Source organism: Acomys minous (assembly GCF_964271855.1).
Source record: "Acomys minous genome assembly, chromosome: 1".
Taxonomy (NCBI): domain Eukaryota; kingdom Metazoa; phylum Chordata; class Mammalia; order Rodentia; family Muridae; genus Acomys; species Acomys minous.
This window is the reverse complement of record NC_140483.1, coordinates 6,491,759-6,516,561: the sequence shown is the minus strand read 5'-3', so window position 1 is coordinate 6,516,561 and position 24,803 is coordinate 6,491,759. Positions and strand designations below refer to the sequence as shown.

The following is a 24,803-nucleotide window of genomic DNA, read 5'->3' as shown; positions in this document are numbered from 1 at the left end:
ATGGTTGTATTTCTCAAATTTTCCCACAAAGCTACTACTGTCATTCCATATGGACAATGATGGCCAACAGCAGTCAGAATTTTAGATGGAATTTGTATTTTTCCTGTAAGCAATCACATTAATGATGTCACTGATGTGACATGACAAGAACTGAAGTCTCTGCACCTTGGATGACATCAGATCATAACCCTAACACCTCAGAGCAAACGCACAGTGGAGCTGAGGACTTCTCTGAAGACTGGCTTATGCACTTCACGGGGCCACTGATTACCCAATGAGCACGTCCTCCCCCTTCCACAGTAACTGGACATTCTGCTTTAGCTCCCCTCCTCCTCTCCTTTCTCCCCTCCCCTGCCTCTCTCTGAGACAAGGTCTTTCTTTGTTCCTGAGGCTTGCCTGAAGCAGAACCCACTGTGTAGCCCAGGCTGCTCTCCAACTCAATCCTTTTGGCGCAGACTCTCAAAGAGATGAGACTACAGATTTGTACCACTATGTCTGGCTCCCATTTCTAATAGACTTATCTGTCCTATGTGAACTTGGGTCTTCCAGACAGGCCTTCTATGTGACTGCACACAGAGGCCGCAGGGTTACAGCCTAATTATATGGCCGTGATGAACAAGTCAGCAAAAGTCCCATCTTGGTCCTGCTAGCAGAACAGGCAAAGCTGCCTTTTGCACTATGCACACTGCACAGGCATGGGCCGCTGCTTTCATTTAAATATGTATGCTCAAGTAATACAGCTACAACTCACAAAATCCAAAATAAGCCTTAACTGGAAATTAATGTTTTCCTTACTTAAGCTTCAAAGCAATAAAGGGGAAATTTTATCAATTTTCCCAAGCATTTTAAGGTCTGTAATTACCCTTTTCAGCCACCAGATGGAGTGATGTAGTATGAGAAACATCAAACTATTCATCCAAGGAAGTAAAAATTGATGGAGACTGAGGACTGTTAAGCCCCCTCAGGCTGGCAGAAAGCAGGGGCTGTCCATACTTGAAAGCTAGTGACACATGCTCTATGCCAATGTGGACACAGGTGGCTCCTGACAAGCTCGGCAGACATGTTGGTGGACTGAACTTTGAAAGGATGGTGTGACCTTGTAAGCAAAGCTGCAGAAATACAGACAACCCTTGCCTAGAGAGCACATGTACCTTAGTCCACAGCAATTAGGACCTCACAGAGTTAGACATTTATAGTCTAGACAGCATGACTGCCCCGATATAGATACAATCTCAGTAAGGTGGGTGAACTTGTTTTCAAATTGAAATGCAAGCAAAGAAATCTATAGATGTATAATCTTCCGTGGAGGTACTATGAAACTTAAAATATATAAAATGAGACAAAGCACACTGACACTCGCATTCCAGCTCTCATTACAAACTCCAGCACAGCAATGCAGAGATTACTGTACTTTCTGTAGTAAAACCTCCAGATTTAGAAAGAATGGAGCTCACTGTAAACATGTTCCTCTAATTAAATGGTGTATTTAAGTGTGATAAGCATATAAGAGTTCAACATACCAGAATATACACACATACATATGACATATGTACACATAGGACACACACATACACTCAGCAGGAAGCTGACTTACAGGATAAAGGGTGTAAACGAATGAGTTACTCACTTGGAACAAGGGAAATGTACTCTTAAATTTCCCACTGTCTACAACAAAGGAAATTCCTCCCAGACTGAGACTAAAATGAGTCCTGATGCCAGAGGGCAGCAATTTTCACAAGGTCTTTTCAATTCAATGACTGTCAAGCTCAGGAAGAAAACGGGACAGAAAACTACAGTCCAACCACACAGAAGTCAGGGCCTGGGGGAAAGCCCTCAGTGGCCACCACAGCACTCTCTGCTTTAAGGCTTTGAACTTATATATATAAAACTGTGAAGAAAAAGACTTTGTAGGAAAGACTGCTACCTCATTTTGAAATGTTTTTATTGTTTGTCTGCTTCCTGATTCACGTTTGTAAGGAAGCAGCACTCGCACCTTCACTTCCACACTGCTGAGGCACCAGCTACAGCCTTAGACTAACTGTGGCAGCCAAAGCAGAGAGAGATGTGAGCAACCTGTGGGATTCTCCTCAACACTCTCTGACAGGTGACAATCTGTAAAACTGTGACACAGGCAGGACTGCCACATCCCCGTAACAACTACCACTGGTTCCTGGAATCCTTGTCAGTAATCACATGTGCACCCATACTAAACAGCCATGAGACCAACATCTAACGGACTTTTCAACGCTAAAAAAAATCCCCTTACTATACTAGTCTTGGCATATATAAGCACCATCTACAAAAGAATCTCCCAAAAGCTCATTTCTATGCTATTCAGTAACTAGTTAAAAACCTGCAGAGCAGGCAGCAGTCTCGCCTCCTCACTGCTGCAGCCAAGCCGAGCCCCACCAGGTAGCAGGCCAAGCCCTCCAGAGGCAAATCACAGGCATACTTTCAGGACTTACAATGGGACAGTAAACCCTGAGGCGTTTTCCAACTTTTGACCAACTTTAGCTACTTTTTTCTTAACCAAAGTAACTAAAAATGTGAGAAAAATTCTAACTTTCTTCACTTTGCAACAACAGAATTAAATGGATCCCGCTGAGGGGTAACTCTGGCCACCTCCCTGCCTCTCTGCCACTGGAGTAACAGCCTGCAGCCCAGAGGCTTTCAGCAGAGTCTAACTTTCCACGGTTAAAACCAATCCAGCTCACTCTGGACTCTGCACTCCTCACTGCCTTCCAGTCTAGCCCAACTGCCCTGACACCCAGCACACTGCAGACAGTAGCCAGATCACCATGCACAGCTCTGCCTCACTAGTGCACACTCCCCACAGTGTGTAAAGGGTAACAGTGCAGTGCCCCCCTCACCTCCACGCACAGACTGACCATCATAAAGAGGGAGTCACAGGGTGCACATCCTAATCCTGCCTAACATCTTCAATATAACAAGCGAGGTGAGGCAGAAGAAGTAAGACACCTCAGCTGCATCTTTCTACACCTGGGAAACGTGCAAGACATGAAGGCTGCCAGCATTACATACTACAGCACATACCAAGGAAAAACAAACTCTAATCAAGTCAATGGGTGAAACATGCAATGAAAAAACTGACAGCCAAAAGAAACAGATATTCAACCTGAATATAAAATATATTTAAAAGAAAACCAAATGATGATTAAGGATGTAGTACCTGTAACACACAGCGAAATGAGCATAGGCAGCCACAATCCAGTTGTGGTGGCCAGCAACTATTAGCACCTTTCTTGGGTCCACTGGAAATCCTGTTGGTTTTAAAGAGAAACATTTACATCTTTAACGAGTTAGAGAGTCCTGGTGCCGAGGCCACTTCATGCTTCTGCCTGTCTGGGTTAAGGGTGGTCGGAGCAGAGCGCACTCATGCCGTCAGCAGACAGAGGCAAGTTAAGTGGTTCCGATAGATGCCACAAGGCCACAAGGCCACAAGGCCACAAGGCCACAAGGCCCCGGAGCCTAAAATGTGAACTCATTAGCTAGATCTCAACAGAAAGTTGGCCAGCTCTTCCAAGGACAAAAACAGCAACAGAAGGAAAACAGAAACAGAGCATATTACACTTCAAATAAAAAATATGTGTTAAATGGTTTTTCAAGATATAAATGATGAATCTGGATTTAGAACGAAAATAAAGGGCTGGGGTGGGCACTACAACATTGGGTACTCTAGCCGTAGGTTCCAGGGTTCAACATACAGCACAGAGGACAAAAAGTACTGTACATAGCAAAAAAGTACTATTCTGAACTCACGGCGCCTGTCACTGGAGAACAAACTGCTCTGAACCTTGGCTTACCCAGCCTAACAGTCTCTTCTCCGTTTCCAGGGAGTACGGGCGTTGTCCCGCTTCCCCGGGCTTCACCTTCTGTAGAATTTAGTCCATTCCTTGCGTCCGCAGAGGGTCTAGCTGGGTTAGTTATTTTGCGACTGGGAATGCCTACAAAGAAGAAGATAAATTTATCTGTTACCCTTCCAAAAATTAAAATAATAATAAAAAAATCACATTGTAGCTGCGCATGTTGGTGTACACCTATGATCCCAGCACTCAGGAGGTAGAGGCAGGTGATCTCTGTGAGTTTGAGGCCAGCCTGGCCCACAAAGCCAGTCCAAGACAGCCAAGACTACACAGAGAAACCGTGTTTGAAAATAAGAAAAAAGAAAAAAAAGAAAGAAAAAAGAAAGAAAAAGAAAAAAAGAAGATACAATCCAACCATCCAAGCAGCATCTGTGATTTTTACTCTTCAAAGCCAATGAGGTTAAGGCTCATATCATGTGCCCTTTACCCACTTCAGGGTACTAAGCAGTCAATGTGTCCAGTCTGAGCTGGTCTTTAGCTTAGATTATCACACGTCGTCCTAACTGTGTCCGAATTCAGCTGCCTCGAACTGAATGCACCCATACTTTCAGGAGAAACACCTCTCTGAGAAGCACAGTGCTGCACAGGCAAAGGCCCAACTCTTGTAAGTAAGTGCAGGGAGCTCCTGGGGCTCAGGGTGGGGGCTGTGCATGGCAGCCGTGCTGCTGCCACGGAGATCTTCCTCTGCCCCTCACAGAAGGTGCCAGCCCCAGCTCTGCACGCCATGCAGCTTCACTCTCATGAAAGGACACGGTCAGAGGAGGTCCAGGGTCATAGAAACTCAAATAACAAGAGAGTTTTTCTTTATTTTTTTTTAGATGTATTTATTTTATGCATATGAGTACAATGTCCTCATGCACACCATAAGAAGGCATCAGATCCTATTACAGATGGTTGTGAGCCACCAGGTCATTGCTGGGAATTGAACTCGGGACCTCTAGAAGAGCAGCCAATGCTCTTAACCACTGAGCCATTTCTTATTTGCTCAATGACAAAAATACTTTTTTAAAAACTGAACAAACTTGAGCTGCAGTACCTGGTGGAGGCAAGTAGCCGTGGAAAAGGACACTGCCGCAGGACGACCTCTCCAGCTCCTCACACAGCAGCAGCCTTCGCACTGTAACAGTCAATGCGAGCTTGTCAGGGGGACATGCAAACACAGACCTACCCCACATCTACTTTCTCTAGTTAAGGATGGTAGGAAGAAAAAGGAGAAATGTGTTAGTAGTTCACATGACATTTAACTTCTCACTGTGAAAAGCTAAGCCCTGAAGTACTCTCTGCAGAGGACCTAATGGAGGACACCTGCCTTTGGGCTGGTTTAGTGCACAGGTCAATCCTGGACGACCAATACATACCTAGTGGAGTGATCCCATAGAATTCGGCTTCGTGTCTGAGAACATTGATGCTCACCCCCCTGCAAAGAAACAAGGACAGTGAGCTCTTTAAGCCTGCAGACCTGGGCGACCACTGAGACAAAGGAGAAGGGGATGAGGCCATCCAGCCTAAATCCTGCTTTCCTCATCTCCTTTTTCTTACACCACTTTTCACGTGAAGGGCTAAAGGGCATGGCACGGAACAAAGCACTCTGTGGGTCTAGAGAGATGGCCTGGTGGCCAAGAGTGTGTGCTGCTCTTCCAGGGCACAGACTCAGTTCCTAGAAGGCCAAGGGATGCTCATATCCACCCGAACTCCATCCAGCAGATCCAACTCCCTCGTCTGACCTCTAAGGACACTGTGTGTACATGGTGCACAGACACATGTGTGGACAAACATTCTACACATAAAACAAAAATAAATCTTTAAAATAAAAACATTCTGTAACCTACTTAAAAGCCATACATATTTTGATGATTTGTATGAGTAAGGAGGATTTGAGGGCTAGTACAAATGAATTATCAAGGGAAAAAAGCTGAAACCATTCTCCTATGGGGCTTTTTAACAATTTTTTCTGTTCATATTTTAACCTTCCCCACTATACTGTCAACGCCCTATAAGCGTCATCATCTTCTGCCTAGTGTTTCTGCTCTTCTACAGTGCCTAGTACAGTGCTCAGTTACACACCTTGTAATATATTTGTTGATAAAATAAACTGAAACTTGTGTTTTAAAGACTGGCATGGACTTTGTATCCTGACGTAGACAGTACGGCCGACAACAGTGCAGCTGGGTGACAGTCAACAGGAAGTGGAGTGAGTGCAAGCTCCAGAGCCCACAGCACTAACGGCTCGGCTACAGTCCATTCCTCCTCTGAGCATGGCCAGGCCTCAGTGTATGTAACTGGGAGGTAACAGTTTCATTTGTGACTAACTTAACACAAGAAGGAATGGGCTGGGAAGGGGTGGAGTAAAGAACTGCAGCCCCAAATGAGGGCCCCGGGGTAGGAGTCCAGCTCCATTCACATCCCAGAATGCCAGCTGGTGATGGAGCCCACCCATAAAGAAGGCGGAGACAGAGGGCTCCAGAGCACGCTGCTGGCTGGACTAACCAGCAGCCGGAGAGATCCAGGAGCAACTGAGAGGCCTGGCCCCGATGTAAAACACAGAGAAACCCAAGACACCTGACAGCAACCTTGGTACAACATGTATAAACATAAGCACAGCGCAGCACATGAGAGCACGAGTTTGCACACACACGAAAAACAAAACACTAAGAATGCTGGAAACTTCCAAATTGCCCTTTAAAGCCAATGTACAGTGGCACAAGCCCAAGGCAGAGAAGGGCTCAGGACAAACATGAGACTCCTCGAGGAGCTGCAGGTAGTCCCTTGGATAGGCCGGCAGACAAATTCATAGTCTGTGGTACCAGCAGTACAAAATGTTATGCAAGAAACAGGGTAACACATTTTTAAAAAATAAATTCCTTCCCTTCTTATTAAAAGCAACTACCCATAAAATTTAGATTGGCTGGGCTTCTTTAAGTAACAAAAGGAACTGGCTGCTATGAAGATGGGTGTGTAAGCAGGAGGCCTTTCCTTATGGGTGTGACTGGGGGTCTGTCACAAGCAAACAGAAGTCTGAATTGAATGAGGTACATGAAGCCAGTCTCATTCCAGACGCTGACTGTCTGTTCACCTCTCACCCGTTCTAGGCCCAGATGAAAAACCAAATCAAGCACACCCCAATGCTCTACTGCTGATTTAATAACTGCCGGCTGGCACACATCACATGTTTTAGCACTGGGAACAAGACAGCCAAAATGAATGAATAAACAACTTCATCTGCAAAAAGCACACATCAGTGAGTGTGAGCCGAAACTAAGTGAAGCAGCAGCTAAAGGTAGCCCCAAAGTTTCTAAAAGTAGTACCAAAAAAAAAAAAAAAAAAAAAAAAATCAGAGCCTTCATTAAAGTCTGAAAGAAATAATGAAACATAAAAAAACTACTCCTTAAGCCTTCCTGACAGGAATGTAAGCTGCAGCTCAATACACAGACACATTTAAGTGACCATAATCCATAAAGCACTATGTGCTGGCCACAGGGTTAGACCTGGGTGCATGGCGAGGAGTCTGTCTAGAGTTGAAGTCAGCTGAAGAAAGAGTCCTGGAAAAGCAAATACATGACGTAAGGCAAGAAGTGCCAACACTGCCTTAGGCAGACATAGCAAAGAACAAACATCAGAAAGGACAGGCTTGTAAGAGAAATTAAGCACGGGGCAGGGGTGGTGGTGGTGGTGGTGGTGTCCAAACCCACAACTGCCAGCCAACAGTCCACAGTAACCTCTGCGGTTTCAGCAGAGCAGCTGACTGTTGGCTACAGGACTAAAGTCAAACACAGGGATGCGAAGCAGGGAACTGCCCAGGAAGCTGCCAGAACATCCTAGAGGGAAGAGGACAGTGGCCTGTACCATCCAACTTCAGCTGAGGATGCTCGCTGGTCACAGGGCAGATCAGAGGCACTTATAGAGGCTGGGGGGCAGAAGGGAGTAGGTAGCAAAACACACATGGGAGTCAACGCCATTACACGGCACAGCTGTACTGCAGTCTACAATTATCTACACATTCAAAATTACCCAGACAGCACCAGAAGGTCCCCACACAACAAACAGTATCATCTGAGGGGACCAGGCAGCAATGACCCTGCCGTGACTATCACACGCTGCACGCTTAGATTCAGTAACGGTTACACCGTGTGCCATGCATGCGGAGGACAAGCACACCCACTAAGAAGCAGTCTTGGTCAGGCAGGTCTCTGTGTGAACAGGCCGAAACACTGGCTGCCAGCAAGGCCTCAGAAAGGATGAGTCTCCTACCTTAAGTCGAGTTCTTTTGTCCGAAGAAAATTTAGAATGGGGGCGAATGCTGCAGGGTCCCTATCAATAAATATCTGCAAGGGAAGAACTGTTTCATTATCAAGTCAAAATTAGTGCCTCCCCCCACAAAAAATATGAAACACAACCAAAGAAAAAAGACAGAATTTCTTAGACTTCCTCAATTTTACTGTTTCTGAAACTGACCTGTCAAGCGTTTTCCCAACTGCTGATGCCTGCGGGGTGGGGGAGACACCAGGGAGACATCCCCATCTGACACACCCCACCACTCAGCCAACACTGGACAGTGCTGCTGTGGCAGTGCCCACAGCTGCAGCCAGCATGGGCCCAGCATGAGTGCTGAACGGAGTGAGCGCTGTGCGGCTCCAGTGCACACAGACAGCACTGCTGCCACAGCTGTCACCTGCAGCAGGGAAGGACTTCCACAGGCCTAACTGACAAGCTCAGGAGGATTACCACAGAGGAACACAGAATACACAGCACAAAGATGCTTACTGCAGGAAATCGGTGAACTGGATTTTTAAATTCAATTTTTAACTAAAATAATTTCACGGAGATACATCTGCTTTGCTGTCTATTTTGCCTGCAAATCTCATCAAATAAACTAACTTCAAACGACTTCTGTGAACTGTCCCTCTCATTAACGCTACTTGTCTGAACACAGCTGCGTCCAGGACAGCACTCTATGTGTGGAAACGGACCTCTTGTCTAAAGCTTACAAGCCTTTGTTTCCACACTGTACTGCTTCACAGTTTCATAAAATCTGGCCGGGCTTTATTCACTTGCAACCTTCTACCATTCTAATATCAAAGTGTTTTCTCACTTATATTTATTGACTATTAAAGTTTTAATTATTGACTAAAAAACTATTACTTGTCAATGCCATCTCTCTAATCACAGACATGTCAAATTTCTACATGCAATAGTGTCTGCTTACTAGTTCCAGTTTAGAAACACTATATGTGACAAAATGTAAAAAGCCACACTTTGTGTTTACCAAAATAAGAGCTTTCCTGTCACCACACACTGAAAATTAAAGCGTTTGCTGATCGAGTTTGGAAATATAACCGCATTATACTCACAGCACCGGTCTCGTCTCGGAGTGTGGAGATTCTTCCACTCAGCAAACTAGGGAACATTAGGATAAGCTAGAGTTAGTTATGAAAATGTGAACACAAACAGCTTCCTTAACAAATGTCAAAGTCAAACAAGCACGTTTTCTGTCTCCAACTTAAAAAAAAAAAAAGCAAAAGAACCAAACAAACTCAATTTTAATCAGGTGCAGAGAGTATGCCTATAACTCCTTAGAAGGCTGAGGGCAGGCGGAACAGGAGTTCAAGGCCCAGCAAAACCCTTCTCAATGGTACAAAAACAATAACATTTCTAACTTCAGAGTTAACATTTTTAATTCAAAATATTTTTTAAAAATCTTAATTTAACTAATAAGGAAATTTTCATATTTTAGTAATTAGTCAAATGCATAATAACACAAATTAGATAAATTACCTGGAAAAAAAAGAATCTGGAATCCACATAAGAGTCTGTCTTGAGGTACTGAATCTGCAATTGAAATCATGTGGCATTCATTATAAACAGGAAGGCACCTAGGCCGGCAATGCTCACAGGCTGAGAAGCCATCACACCCCAGCAACCATACCCACTGTGCTCACTCCTTGAAATTCTACTACTTTGTGGTCAGCGTTTAGACTTTCATACAGAGCTCAAAAAAGCAAACACAAAGCTTTTCAGTCTGACAAATCTCAGCCTCTCAGTTGCGCTATATGCAGCACTCTGGCCACTGTTCTCCCTCATCTTTGTGTTCTGCCCTTTTTGTCTCTTCCGCCCCAGCTCAATCACCCTCTTCATGTCCAGCACCCCAAGTTGTACCCATCTCTGCTGACGCCACTGGTTTACTAAACCCACAGTGGCTTCTCCAGACATTCTGTCCCGGATGGCCCCCTTCTGAGAAACTAGCAACTTGTGTAATTATGTAAATCAACACTCTCTAGACAACATTCCTGGGCCATTTCCAATTTATGAGTAACAGGAGGACTGTTGTTCCCCATCCATCCCAGCCCATCATCCAAACTTTCCCTCATTCCTTTCACAAAATGCCACGACTGCAGGCCAAGCTGAGAACTGCAGAGACCAAGCCCACACAACCCTAAGCACAGTGAAGGCCTAAGGCCATTTCACCTCTAATAAATGACTATTCCTTGAAAAACTGCACAACTTTCAAATTTACTTTCAGAAGTGTGTTACACACATGTGCGCACGCGCACCTATGCATTGTTTAAAGGTGGGGAGCAGTGTTGAGAATGACCTGTGACCCATAGCCTAGTACCAGCGCAGAACCCACAGCTACTCTGAAACAGAGATGCACACCCTCACCAAGTAAGTGTTCTGTACAAGCTGAGACACTGGTCTCTTTGCACAATCTTTGGGCTCTATATGGTCACAACAGAACATTTCCACATAAAGCAAGAATTGATAAATACGTCACCACACTGTCCACATGGCCACGGGTATGACAGGCCTTCTGTCACCTAATCTCTGGGAGTAGAAGTACAAGGTCCCTTCTGTAAAATGTCTGCTTATCTCACAGAATCCCCTATTGTTATCAAAGCTCACTTCCTAATCAGAGGGAAAAATTAACTCAGCTTCCTCCATCCACAGATGTACAGTCTGTAAGAAAAACTGACCTATTAAGGAAAAGACAGAAATCACTGTTTTCTTAAAGATGGATTTATGTTACTATCTTATGTGTATGGGTGTGTGCCTGGTGCCCACAGAGGGCAGTAGAGCTCGTCAGATGCCCCTGGACTGACCTTACAGACAGCTGTGAGCCACCACGTGGGTACTGGGGCTCAAAACCTGGTCTTCTGGAAGAACAAGTGCTCTTGAGCACTGAACCAAGTCTCCAGGCCCAAACAATTCGTTCCTCACAGAAATATCTGTCTATGTGTTCTACTAAGAGACCTGCCAGAGACCAGGGGTGCTAACTCACTACTAGCTTCACAGGTTATAAGTAATCTAAGTGTGGTCAAGCAAGTCCTGTGCTCACTAATCTAAGAAAGGACCAAACCAGGCGTGGTGGTACATGTTAAGGCAGGAGAGTGAGCTCCATGCCAGCCAGAGATATGCAGCAAAATCAGGCCAGTGAGAATTTGTCTCAAATAAATTGATGTATACAAAAATATATTAAGACATAAGTAAGTAGGATGGAGTCCAACAAATAGGTACAAATAAATTTGGCAATTTTCCATAAAGGCATTTCTTAGCAAACTCTTCAGTGGAACATGGAAACAAGCCTTTGGAGTGTCTGCGAAGAAGTCTCCAGACTAAATAATTGGGAAGATGCACCTTTGTTTTCTGTTGCTGTGTTACAACACTGACCAAAATCAACCTGGGGAAAAAAGGGTCTATTGGCTTACAGTCTCAACAGGTCTCAGTCCATCATGAAAGGGAGCAAAGGCAGGAACTGAGGGCAGGAACCTGGTGACAGGGACTGGAGCAGAGTTACTGGCTCCCTTTTCCTTAGATTGCCCAGCCACCTGTGGTACCACCCACAGCATGCTGGGCCCTCCTGTGTCAATTAGCTATTTTGTACAACCCAGGACCACCTGCCCAAGAGAAGTTCCACACACAGGGGGCTAAGCCTTCCCACATCAATCACTAGTCAAGAAAATGTCCCAAAGAGTCGCCTACAGACCAATCTTCTTTTTTTAAATTTTGTTTTGTTTTGTTTTTTGAGATAGGGTCTCTCTGTGTAGCCTTGGCTGTCCTGGACTCACTTTTTGACCAGGATGGCCTCGAACTCACAGAGATCCACCTGCCTCTGCCTCCCGAGTGCTGGGATTATAGGCGTGCACCGCTGTGCCCAGCTCCACAGGCTAGCCATCTTCTCAGAGGTTCTCTTTTCTTAGATGACCCCCACTTATATCAAGTCCACAAAAACAATACAAAAGAAAAACAAGCAGCACCACTCAGTTGGCTGGGGCTCAGGGTCTTAAGGCATCTGGAGGAAGGAGCTGAGGCAGAGACGGTGGAGCACCTCCGCTCACTGACTCCGGGCCAGAGGACTGGCTAACAAGGAAAGGAGCACACCTCCCTCTGCTTGCCTGCACAAGCTCCCATGCTTCTGCGCTGGCCACCGTAGGCCCAAACAAGCCCTGACCTCTTTAAGTTGCTTCAGTCAGGTATGTTGTCACAGCAGCAAAGTTAACATGGATAGTTAGTAACTTCTGACGGTAACATGGATAGTTAGTAACTTCTGACAGTAACATGGATAGTTAGTAACTTCTGACAGTAACATGGATAGTTAGTAACTTCTGACATTCCATGTTCATCACCTTGAGGAACCCGTGTTAAAGCACACAGGCCTGCTCACAATCATGCTGCACCACCAGGCACAGTGGCAAATGGCTGTAGTCACGGCACTCAAGAGGTGGAGACAGTCACAGACAGTATGATGGAAACCCACACACAGTGAATCAGTAGCAAGCCCACGCCATAAAACAATCTGCAACTTCTGGGCAAAGAGGTTGGAAAACTTATACATGTGATTAGTTTAATTCCTTTTCACATGTACATGAAGGCCCTTGGTTTCGTTTTTATCTAGTATCTGAGGTGTGCCAAGGATGGATGGGTGGATGGACAGTAAACACGGCAAGAAGAAGTCTAAAGAAATCAGCATGTCTGGTCATACTCCATTCTTGGCTTGCTACAAAAGTAATTTGAAAGGATGAAGCAACCCAAGTCAAATGATTCGTTATGAAACAGTACTATGATAAGGCCGCTGGCTCCCACGCTTCAGGCTTGCCTCAAGCTCTTTATCAATGCGTGAGGCTGGTACAAGCCTAACTATGTGTTTCAGGAAACTGACCAATACAAAGTAACTTGCCCAAGGGTGTTAACTTAGAAGGAAGGCCTGCAGTGTGCAGAATAAATCCATCTAATTCCAAAACTGCCCATCAACGAGGCCCCATCAAGTGGCCCTGGCCCTCTTCCACCACCATCGATACCTAAGTGAGCTGCTCTGGGACTCACCACTCAGGCTGTACATAATCTTCCCTGCCAGCCTTTAAGGAAAGCCCCAGGAGATGCTAACTCAGGCAACCCGGGTGAGCTGCTCCCTGTTCTCTCTCCTTGACAGTGCAGCACTCTCTCTTTCTTCTCGTTCTGAACAAACGCCTTTTGCACCCTACTCCGTGACTTCAGGGTTTTAAGCCATGCCACACGCTGTCTTCCATCGGCCATTCCTGACGTCACAGGCAATCACAGAGGGACTTTTCCCCTTCCAGTGACTTGATTGACTGTCCTGTGTTAAACTGTTTTGTCCAGGATAAACATGGCTTCTGGCCCTCCTCTAGCTCCTACATGCTGAAAGGATGTGTAATTCCATAAAGACCTAAACAGTGAACAACATGTGGCATCAAATGCTGCCATTACTTTTGAAATATTCCACCCTAACAATTCCAAACCTTAATTTTTACTTTTGTGTTTCATTCCTATCTACCAATTTTTATCTGTCTTCTAAAATGTTTAAGCCAGTAATAAATTTATTCTCATATTTTGTATTCTCTGGTAATGAGCACTTTGAAAATTCAGAACCCAGTAACAATCAAGTTCCACAGATAAAGTAAAATCCTTGACAGCTTACTCTTTAAGCCATTCACTTTCTTTTTTATTATTATTTTTGCATCATTTATGCAGGTGGCAAGCAAGGGGTGGGCATGCATGCCACACGCAGTGTGCATGTGGAGTCACTTTTCTCTTTCATCTTTATGCAGGTTCCAGGGGTGAGACACGGGGTGCCAGGCTTGCCTTGTTAAGTGCCTCTTTCAGCTGAGCCATCTTGCTGACTACATCCATCTCCAATATACAATAAATAACATTGTAAGGGCTGAAGAGATGGTTCAGTACTTTTTTGTTTGTTTTTCGAGACAGGGTTTCTCTGTGTAGCCCTGGATGTACTGGAACTCTCTTTGTAGACCAAGCTGGCCTCAAATTCACAGAGATCCACCTGCCTCTGCCTCCCAAGTGCTGGGATTAAAGGTGTGTGCCACCACACCCAGCAATGGTTCAGTAATTAAGAATACTTGCCACTCTTGCAGAGGGCCAGAGTTTAGTTCCCAGCACCCACATCAGGTGTCTCACAACGCACAACACCTGTAACTCCAGATGTAAGGGGTCCTTTGGCTTCCACAGGCACCTGCCTTCACATACACAATCAAGGCAGAACAAAGCAACCCTTTAAAAATAACAATATAGCTTAGTTTTTGCCACAACACTATATTCTTCTGAAGGCCTAGAGGAAATATGGCAGCCATCCACAGATGTTGGGAACCAGTGTGAAGACTTGCTTTTCTGCAGTAACCCACACTGCACACTCCTTGTGGGGCGTTTCACTTTCGCATGCCAAGTTACTTGCAATACTTTGCTGTAATTTTAGGTGGGCAGGAAAACAACTTTTTCCATTAGGAGATGAGGTCATTTGCACATGACCTGGTATGTATATAACGCAGAAGAGGTCATTTGCATTCGATCTGGATGTTTATAATGCAGCAAGGGTGCAACTTCTCCAACTGTTAAAACTCTGCTTTGGAGGGGAAAAGTGGCAAAGCATTTAGACCATACCAAGCCCCCTTGCCCCAGAGAGCCACTGCACCTTTTTCAGCGCTGTTATTCTGTGCTTTTTAAATATGCAGAAGTGTTACATGCTTAAAGTCTTAAACATTGAAAAATAGTCTTCCCAGGACAGCAAAATAGCCTGCGCTCCAGAGCACCCACTCCCTACATCCTGACTACGCCTTGAACCCAAGCTCCCTCAACCAGTGCTGGTACATACTCTTTTCTGGGAAAAGTAATATGTAACTCACAGCAAATCCAAAAAAAACGAGTGGGTTTTTTGTTTTTGTTTTTGGGGTTTTTTTTTTCCTATTTTGCCAACAAACTTAATAAAAGGCACAGAACAGGAGTGGAAAGCCTAAGGGGCATAAAGAACAGAGTTCAGCCACCTTTCCCCTTCCCAACACCTAAGGTGCTCACAAGCCAGTTTCTAGACACACGCCTCTACACGTGGAACAGACCTTTCCTGTCCACGCACCAAGAGACACTGGAAATAAACAACGATGCTGAGCTACCCGGTTCCCCGAGCCTGTGTTTGCACTACACAGTCCCTACCAAAGCAGGCTTTCAAAGACGCATTAAAGCTAAGCCCACAGCTAGGTGAAGCCTACACAAAGGGAGACCCGCTCCCGTGCACCAGCCCAGGCCCTAGACCAGCCTTTACTGGAGACTACAACCTGCTGCACTGCTGACAGCTCGGTGTCATCACGCCTGCCTAGCAGCAGGTGGGAGGCCCTGAGTCACTGGCTCGGACAGGCCCACCATGCCAACCGTGCTCCCGTGGCCTGACACCCTAGGAACCCGGGGGAATGAACACTGAGTTTTAACAGTTCTAACGCACTGGACCTGGGATCAGACTCTTACGGACCGCGCATGGCGGTTAGGACTATGCCAGCCGCGGGTACCTGGAGGTGCAGGCGCTGCCCTGACTGACTGCAGCGGGTACCGCGCCAGGAGGTGCAGATGCTGCCCCGACTGCAGTGGGCAGCCAGGCTGGAGGTGCAGACCCCGTCCAGGCTGCAGCGGGTACCCCGCCTTGGCCGTGCAGACGCCACCCAGGCTGCAGCACCTAGCCCACCTGGGCTTGTACATGTCGCCCCCCCCCGAGGCCGGGGGCTATCCCGCCCCTATGTCCCCTCGCGGCCGCGGGCTCACCTGGTCCCTCCGACGTTCAGCTGTACGATCTCCCCGCTGCTGGCCGCCGCCGCGGCGAAGCTGCCGCAGTGCCCGCCCGCCATGTCTGCGGCCGGAGCAGGGGCCGAGGCCAGGAGCGGCGGCGGCTCCGCGGCCGGAGCACACACAGAGCGCCGAGCCTCCCGCAGCGTCCCGGCTCGCACCGTCTTCCCCGGCTACGGGCTCGCGGCCTCCGCCTCTCGTGGCTGCAGGCCGCCGGCCCAGCCCGGCCTCTCCTCAGGGCTCGCTCGCCTCCATGGCGGTCGCCACAACCTCGAGAGGACGGATCGCCGCGTGGGACAAAAAGCCGCAAGTTTGCTCTTCCCAGCAAAGGCTAGGAGTGGGCGGGGTTGGAGAGAGGGAGGAGCTCCTGGCGGTGGGCGGATCTGGAGTGAAGGGTCTTGTGCCACTGATGCCCTAGGAAAGATATGGTTTTTTTCCAGTTACCAGTACACAGATTCCGGGAAGAAAGAAAATTTCGCATTTGTTCAGATCGATGTCTGAATGTACGTGTGCACATTCAATGAAAAGTTAAGAAACTGAACACCTTGCAGAACACCCCTGGGGTGCGCAACGTCCAACAGCATGTTTCTAGAATGTGCATACACACAATTTTAATTCGTTTACTGATCGATTTTTTGCTCTCAGCATTATGTATTGGAGCCTTAATATTTCATTCGTGCGTGCGTGTGTGTGTGTGTTAACTGTTTACTGTAGGTACTGAGAATTGAACCTAGAACTTCACACACGCAGAGCACTCTACCACTCAGCCCTAATACCTCTTCAAAAATAGAAGATTGAGGTTAAAAATAACCCCCTCAAATTGTTCAAAACTACACAACTCGCAGGGGCGGGCGGGGGGGGGGGTCTGATCATATTCCAGTGCATGCATGTATGAAATTCACAAAGAATACTATTTTAAGTGCTTGATGCTGAAAAGGGACAAGGTTCTAGGTGGCGCTCTAGAATGGATACAGAAGGACAGGATAGGCTTCCAGGTTTGCCCGAGGTAGTAGGCTCACAGAAAAGGAAGCTGCCTGACCCAGTTATGGTCACTGTTGCTGTGATGAAACACCATGACCAAGAGTGACTTGGGGAGGAAAGGATTTATTTCACTGACGCGTCCATAGCACAGGTCCTCACTGAGAGACGTTAGGGCGCTGACGCAGAGGCCACAGAGGAGGGCTACTTCCTGACTTCCTCATCCTGCTTTCTCACAGAACTCAGGACCACCAGCCCAGGGGGTGTGCCCTGCCCCTCCCCCACCCCGCCCCAGCCATTGCTAAATAAGAAAATGTCCTGTAGGCCTACCTACAGCCTGATCTTACAGAGACGGTCTCTCAATTGATATTCCCTCCTCTCAGATGACTCTAGCTAGTGTCAAGTTGTCATTAAAAACGGGAAGGAGTGTCCACATGGAGAGATAGCTCTCATTATTCAGAACCCTAAGCAGTCAGACAGGAAGGAAAAGATAAGGGCACAGACTGTGGACTAATCTCCTACTGGCAACAAATAACCGGTTTTCATTAGCTGTGGTTTGAGAAGGAAATGTCCCCACAGGCTCCTGCATTTGAACACTGCCCAACCCCATTCCCACTGCCACCCCCACCCCCTGACCTCACCCCTATCCCTACCCCACACCCATACTTACACCCACCCCACACCCACTCCCACACCCACCCCATCCCCACACCCTCACCCCCACTCCATCTCCACATTTATACTCCCTCAACCCCCACACCCACTCCCACCCCCATTCCACCCCCACCCCCACTCCATCCCTACCCCCATCCCCACACCCACACCCACCCCATCCCCACCCCCACCCTCACCCCCACCCCACCCCATCCCCACCCCCACCCCATCCCCACCTCCACCCCACCCCCTCCCCCCAGGGAGTGTTGCAGTTTTACAAAGTTATGGACCTATAACCGGTGAAGATTCACCGATGGACGTGGATCACTGAGGACGGGCCTTGAGATTTTACAAGCCAACCCCAGCACCTGCCTTCTCTCTGCTTCCTGTTCCTGTGAGCTGTGAGGTGAGGCGTCCCACTGCACATGCGGCCTCCGTGGCGTGCGTGCCTGCTGCCGTGCTCTCCCCGCCGTGACGGGCTGTGTCCCTTCACACTGTAAGACACAGCAGCCCTTTCCTTCATTCGGTTGCTTCTTGTCATGTACCGGCCGTGGCAATAAGACAAGTACAGGCTGCGCATACCGAGACGAAGCATCGACATAAATAGGTAGAAGCGCTTCGGAAACTCTTGATCCAAACCATATCATTGAGAGGAACCAGGAAAGGGAGAAGAATTCAAAAGAACTGTTCAAGTGCTCAAAATGTAACATTATGCCCCATGAGCTAGTCATCTCTACCTTAGCTACTTTTCTTTTGCTGTAAAGAGACACCATGACCAAGACAACTTATAAAAGGATGCATTTAACTGGGATATTGCTTGTAGTTTCAGAGGGTCACTCAGCGGCCACCATGGCTGGATGCGCACAGGCATGACACTGGAGCAGTGGCTGTGAGCTTACATCCTGATCTACAAGTTGGAGGCAGAGAGAAGACTGGGCCCGATGTAGACTTCTGAAACCTCAGAGCCCACGCCCAGCCACGCCCCTCTACCATGCCACACCTCCCTATCCTTCCCAGACAGTTCCACAAACTGGAGGCCAAACACTCAAATATATGAGCCTATGGGGGCCATTCAAATTCAAACCACCACCTTCTCTGGAGTTGCTGAGATTCCCTGATTAGCATAAAAGAATGCATCAGGCGGTGGTGGCGCACGCCTTTAATCCCAGCACTCAGGAGGCAGAGGCAGGCGGATCACTGGGAGTTCGAGGCCAGCCTGATCTACAAAGGAAGTCCAGGACAGCCAAGGCTACACAGAGAAACCCTGTCTTAAAAAAAAAAAAAAAAGCAAAAACAGAAAAAGAAAGAAAGAAAGAAAAAAGAAAAAGAATGCATTACGGTGTGATCACAGTCTTGTGTGAAGTATTAACAAATTTTGTTATTTCAGAGAGATAACACATCTCCTTAGTAGATTAATAGATGCATTCTAAACTGGGTTTGGTGCTGACTACTTACGCAAAAGAAAAATGTTTAACACTGCCGTGCTCAGTTCGGCACAGATATGTGTACAGCTGTGTGAATGTGAAATTTTGAGAAAGTTCTTTTTAAGTATATGTTTTAGATAGCAAATAATAAGACTTGGGTTTGCAGTTGCGCTCATTTTTCTTCTTGTCAAAAATTTTAAGTCTGACTGAGTTTATATGAACAGAAAAAGTAAGTAAATATTTTTTCTAATAGAAAAACCGAAGTGTTAGCCTACCTGAATATCAGATTTCATAGGTTCTTTATCCTACATGGCCAAGTACACTATTTTAGGGGATATTGGGTGTAGAAGAAAATATTGCTAGAAACCTTTTTTCACACATCATATCCTACTTAATTTTTGGTTGACATATTTTCTGTGCTTCCTCCATATTTATAATAATTAATGATAATATGGTAAGTAATGTTATTTTAAAAATATTTATTTTTTTCGAGGCCAGCCTGGTCTACAAAGTTAGTCCAGGACAACCAAAGTTACACAGAGAAATCCTGTCTCGAAAAAAAAATTTTTTTTTATCTCATGTGTGTGGCTGTATTGTCTGCATGTATGTATGTGCACTATATGTGTGCAGTGCTACTGCCTATGGCTAGAAAAGGGCATCAGATCCCCTCGGAGTTACAGATGGCTGTGAGTCACCACGCAGATGCTGGAATTGAACCTGGGCCCTCTGCATGAGCGAGGGGCGCTCTCGAATTCTACATCACCTCTCCAGCTATTCCCTTAGTTTTCTTTTGAGATTTCTCGAAGTCATTGAAGATTCACTTTGCAGATAATTTAGAATATATATTCTACCCAAATATACCCAAATATAGTAGTGGTAATTTGCATGGTATTTTTCTGCCTGGTGGAATCGTTTAGCACTTAGTTGTGACAGATGAATGGTTGGTGCACCAGACAGTTTAAACCGCATTACTGTTTTCCATTCCTTCTCAATAAAGATGACCTTTCTCCTGTCAAGCATCTTAGTGACTCCAGAGACAATTCAAAACCACCATGGTTCAGTGCATTCTGAATTACTCTTGGCTTACAAACAGAAGCACATTCTACATACGGTGGTAGAGGTTGGACATCAGCTCACAGATGCTGTCAGGCATGAATGTGACATGTCTCTTACAAGATCCCTTTCCGATGCTCTGTCCCCAGCTGGTGGTGCCATGTGGGAGATTCTGGCCTAACTACCAAATGCAGGTCACTAGGTGTAGGCTTTGGAGATCACACTGGTCCTCGGTTCTTGTTCTCTGCTTCTTGGTCAACTGTCATGGGAAGAGCATCCACCGTACACTCTTCTCCACCGATGCAAATTCTCCACCGATGCAAATGTTCATCGGTACATGCTGTCTCTGTTACCAGGAACTAAAATCCTCTTAAAGTATGCTCCCAAACAAACCTTTCTTTTCTTCAGTTGTTTCTGTCAAGTATTTAGGTTACAATGGTGCAAAAGATAATTAACATACTGGCTAATAAGCTATGAATGGAGTTCCCTCAAATGCTGCTTCCTTGGATTTGACATTTTGATTGTATTGCACTACAGATTAGGCCCACAGGTCAGAGGCTTGGTTTCAAGCTTGCAATATGAGTATGTGGTGTAAATGTTAAAAGGCAGAGCCCAGTGGTAGGTATTTAAGTCAGTGGCAGGGTACCCTCAAGGAGGATGTGTGGACCCTCAGCCCCTTCCTTTTCTTCACTTCCTGGCTATGGGAAGTCAGGAAATGAAACCTTGCAAGCTATAAGTGAAAAGTTGATCTTTCTCTTTATAAGTCAACCATCACACGTATTTGTTACAGCGGCAGAAAGCTGACTAGCACAAGTGGCTCACAGAGTTTAGGGAAATATGCTTACTGCTGGCCAAGGATGTGGATGAAATGGTACCTCAGGAGGAGGTGTGGCACTTCCGTGCCCTCCAAGAGCCTCCGTGTGCTCAGCTATTGGGCAGTTCTGTGAACACCTCACTGGGTTTTCTGAGAACTTCACTAAATAAGCACGGGCAACAAGGCTTGAATGAGCTCTAATTAAAAGGTGCCACGTGAGGCTGATGGACTGAGTGTTTCCAGTTTCACTCAGTCCCTGTATAGAAAGCATTCTTTCCCCCGGGCTGTGGAGCAGAACCCTTCTGGAATAGGGAGTCTTACTTAGACAAGCAGGCCAGGGAGCTCCTGTTGGCCAGCTTCCAGACTGAAGGCAGGGAAGATTCTGTGATCTGCTTTGAGGAAGAGAATGCTGTTTCCTATGGCCTGCCTTCAGGAGCGAGTTACAAGCCTGGAGCTGCAGAGGGAAATCGACACTACGTAGATAAAAACAAACACCATGCAAAACTGGGCGCAGGCCACCTTCCTAATCTCTTTCTGTGTGTTAGACCTGCCAGCCTTAACTGGGCTTTTGCTTCCTAATTGTATGAGATGGTGCCCAGGACATGACCTGTCCTCTCAAGGGCAAAGGTCATTTGCCTCCCCTAGAATCTATAGTTCTTTTCCTGGGGCCTGGAGGCAAGTGGGTTTGTGTGTGGGGGGGGAAGTGGGGGGGGGAGCAGGGAGCTGGCAGGAGGAGGTTCTAGCTCCTTTCTAGAGCGTACCAGCCAAGAAGGTGCTCTATCTTCTACTTTGCCCTATGTATTAGCTATTTTTCTGGTGCTGAGATAAAATACCTTGACCCAAAGCAACTTAGACTAGCAAAGGATTTATTTTGCTTATACAACATGGTCTAGGTAGTCCAGCAATGGCTTCTTGACGCAGAGAGGTCCAGCATCCTGCAGTTGCTTAGTTACGAGGCTGGATGTCTCATCAGAGCCCTGATACTGGAGGTCTAGAGGATTCCTGGAGAGCTGCTGGTCCTCTGTCTGTGTCAGAAAGGAATGCAGCAGCTCCCAGACAGGTGGCCTCACCAGCAGCAAGAAGGAACAGGGTGGTGGGAACCATGTTACATCTCCTGAAAAACCTTCTCGAGTCTTCTGTGAGTGATCTCCTTGCGGCAAGGCCCTTGGAGCTTTTCTCCCACTTGGCAAGATCCAGTGGGAGAAATGCCCAGAATAACTTATGTCAACCCTTGAGAGATGGAGCCATGATTCCTGCTTATGACACCTGCTTGTTTATTAAAGATCAAGTAAAGACATGATTGGCCAAGACCTTTATAATAAAGATTCCTTAACAGATGGTCTTTAATATTGATAAAATATTTGAGGAAGAAGAGGGGCTTAGAAAGGCCAACTGCTTCTTCTGTGGACCTAAGTATGCTAATGCATTAGAGTGAGAGAAAGGTCACCACCAAGAGAAGACAGGGCCTGAAGAGAGGGGACCTACTGACATGGGGCCCTGAAGGTCAATAGTGAAGAGTTCATTCTTAGGTCGAGTTAACTTAACTTCAGGACAAGCTCGTAAGTAAAAATTTGTCACGACCTTAAAAGAAATTGGATAGATTCATTCCCACCTTGGACAAGGAAAAAAATAGCATTGGATAATGACAAATGATAATTATTCCTGCTTAATGAGAATTGTAATAGAATAGAACTATATTGTGTAATTACATAAGATTGACTTATAAGATAACTGCATAAATATTATGAATATACATTGATTTAGACTATAATAAGACGTAAAAGTTATTTTTGCTGTCAGAGGCTTATTCTGGTATATTTAGTTGTTTTTACTTTGAAACTGAATGTTTGGCTCCAGCTTGTACACAAACCAAACTGGTTGTGCCTGCCTAGAAATAGTCATTTGGCTTGCAATACTTAGGTGTATTTAGTTATGACATAATCATTTGGATTGTGATACTATACTGCTTAGATATGGACAAAGATCAATCACTAACTAGGGAGGGAACAAGAGAAACTTAATACTGAGATTTTTGGATAATAATTAAAGGTTAATCTGATATTGTACATGTGTAATGCTTCAACACTCTGTATAAATAAAGATGGCTCAAACTATTCAGGACCACTTGCTCAAACTGCAACAAGTGGCCAGAGTTTTCCTTTTTGCTGACTCCATGTCTCCATCCCGGGTTACTGAACTCACTGGATACAGACTCCTCCGACAACAGAGCTTCCTTCTTCCATGTCTTTTTACCTGGGCTGTCACCAGAAGGTACAATTCACATTAAGGATGAGCCTCCCTACTTTATGGGGGTCCAGTGCTGTGCGTTTTAGTTGATCAGATCAAGCCAGGCTAACAGCCAGGATGAGCCCTCACACCCTCATATGAATTAAAGCCGTTCCCTAGAAGCTCGTGAGATAGGCCTTGTGGGCTGGTGAGAACTCTCACCTTCCAAATTCCCAGTAATGATGAATTGTCCTCCTTGGTCTCTTCGGCCTTGCTCAGCCTTTGTCTGCACTTCAACTGCTTTATCCATGGCTGCCTTTTGAGGGTCCACCCTTTGAGGGTCTACCCTTTGAGGGTCCACCCCTTGAGGGTCAACCCTTTGCTCTGCCAAAGGTGAAACCATGCAGAGTCCTCTTCCTGCAGAGGAGCTGTCACTCTGCCAAAATCAGCTTTCTTGGTTTCTTGGTAGCCTTGGCTCTGGTGGACTCATGAATAAAACTGTCTGGGGCTGGAGAGATGGCTCACAACATGTTGTTCTTACAGAGGACCCTGGTTAGGTTGCCAGCACCCACATCAGGCAGCACACTGCCACCTGTAACTCCAGTGCCAGGGGATCCAAGGCCCTCTTCTGGTTTTCATGAGCACATATACCCAGATACAGATATATACACATGATTTTTAAAAATAAATCTTTAAAAAATAACTATTTGCCTTTTCCTCATTAGGATGGAAGCATCGTTATCTTGGGGCTCTTACCTCTTATGTGTAAGTTCAACTACAATGTGATTTAAATTATAATTCCCAGTGTTATAGTCTCTGCCTCTTGGGTGTATTTCTGCAGTAGGTCTGCAGTAGGGAACGGAGCCCACTTTGGGGAATCTAGGGAAACACTAGGTTAAAAATAAGTTAAAAATTTACTTTTGTAGAAAAAAAAAGCAAGGTGCTACAATAGGAATTTTCTGTTTAAAGAGAAAATGATTTTCCTGTCACTGATCAAATTAGTCATATTATTGAGACATGGAGTAGTGGTTCAGAATTCTAATAGGCAGAACACTCAACAAAGTCTCTCTGTTCCACCTCATCCACAAACAGCAACACCCTCACAGTGACCACATTGTTCTGCATTCTGCTCTTGGGATGTTCTCCCTTTAAAGGTCAGAGCAGAACTGGAAAGCAGCCTTTCCTGCTTCAGGCCAAAAGGCGGTCACGCAGGGTCAAGCTCTCTTGACACACCTACCCTGCTCTGTCCTTCTCCCCACTGCCTCCTTCGTACGTGACTGACAGTGATGACTGCAACTGAGTGCTGTTTTCTTCCTCAGCTGGGACACAGAAAGGCCGATTTCCTCTCCTCTATAGAGGTTAGCACGCTGCTGAAGTTGCTGTGAAGCGAGGGGTAGAAAGAGTGTAAAACTCCCTATTCTTTCACTCACGTCCCTTCTTGTCACCTACCTAGATCACTTTGTGAGAGTGGAAAGGGTGCAGAGAACCGTTACCTTCTGTCCACCTAGGCACCCTGAGGGGAAGGATCGGGTTGCATTGGTCAGAGAACTAACCCTGGTGATCTGAGTCCCATATGGTGTCACGCACAGGAATCAGAGGGCAGAGTAATAGTGAACCACTAAGCAAATGGAAGGACACTCGAAAGAAATACCCAGGAAAAAGAAATGTTCAAAAGTCCTGAATGCATAATTTCCAAGA

At 46.1% G+C, this 24,803-nt stretch overlaps 1 protein-coding gene across 3 annotated transcripts in view; it reads right to left on the bottom strand.

Annotated features, from left to right (window-relative positions):
• The window catches only part of KCTD3 (potassium channel tetramerization domain containing 3), a 42,428-nt gene extending 26,157 nt beyond the window's left edge, over positions 1-16,271 (bottom strand). Inside the window, exons 1-8 of one of the 3 annotated variants that reach the window (XM_084773244.1) lie at positions 15,936-16,271; positions 9,657-9,710; positions 9,233-9,278; positions 8,133-8,206; positions 5,243-5,301; positions 4,921-5,001; positions 3,825-3,965; positions 3,191-3,281 (exon numbers count right to left, since the gene is read on the bottom strand). In XM_084773244.1, coding sequence (XP_084629370.1) covers positions 3,191-3,281; positions 3,825-3,965; positions 4,921-5,001; positions 5,243-5,301; positions 8,133-8,206; positions 9,233-9,278; positions 9,657-9,710; positions 15,936-16,018 — 629 coding nt within the window. In that variant the 5' untranslated portion in view covers positions 16,019-16,271. The remainder of the gene's footprint in view (positions 1-3,190; positions 3,282-3,824; positions 3,966-4,920; positions 5,002-5,242; positions 5,302-8,132; positions 8,207-9,232; positions 9,279-9,656; positions 9,711-15,935) is intronic. The other 2 variants (XM_084773243.1, XM_084773242.1) reach the window with 2 other exon arrangements.
• Positions 16,272-24,803: the final 8,532 nt, after the last annotated feature.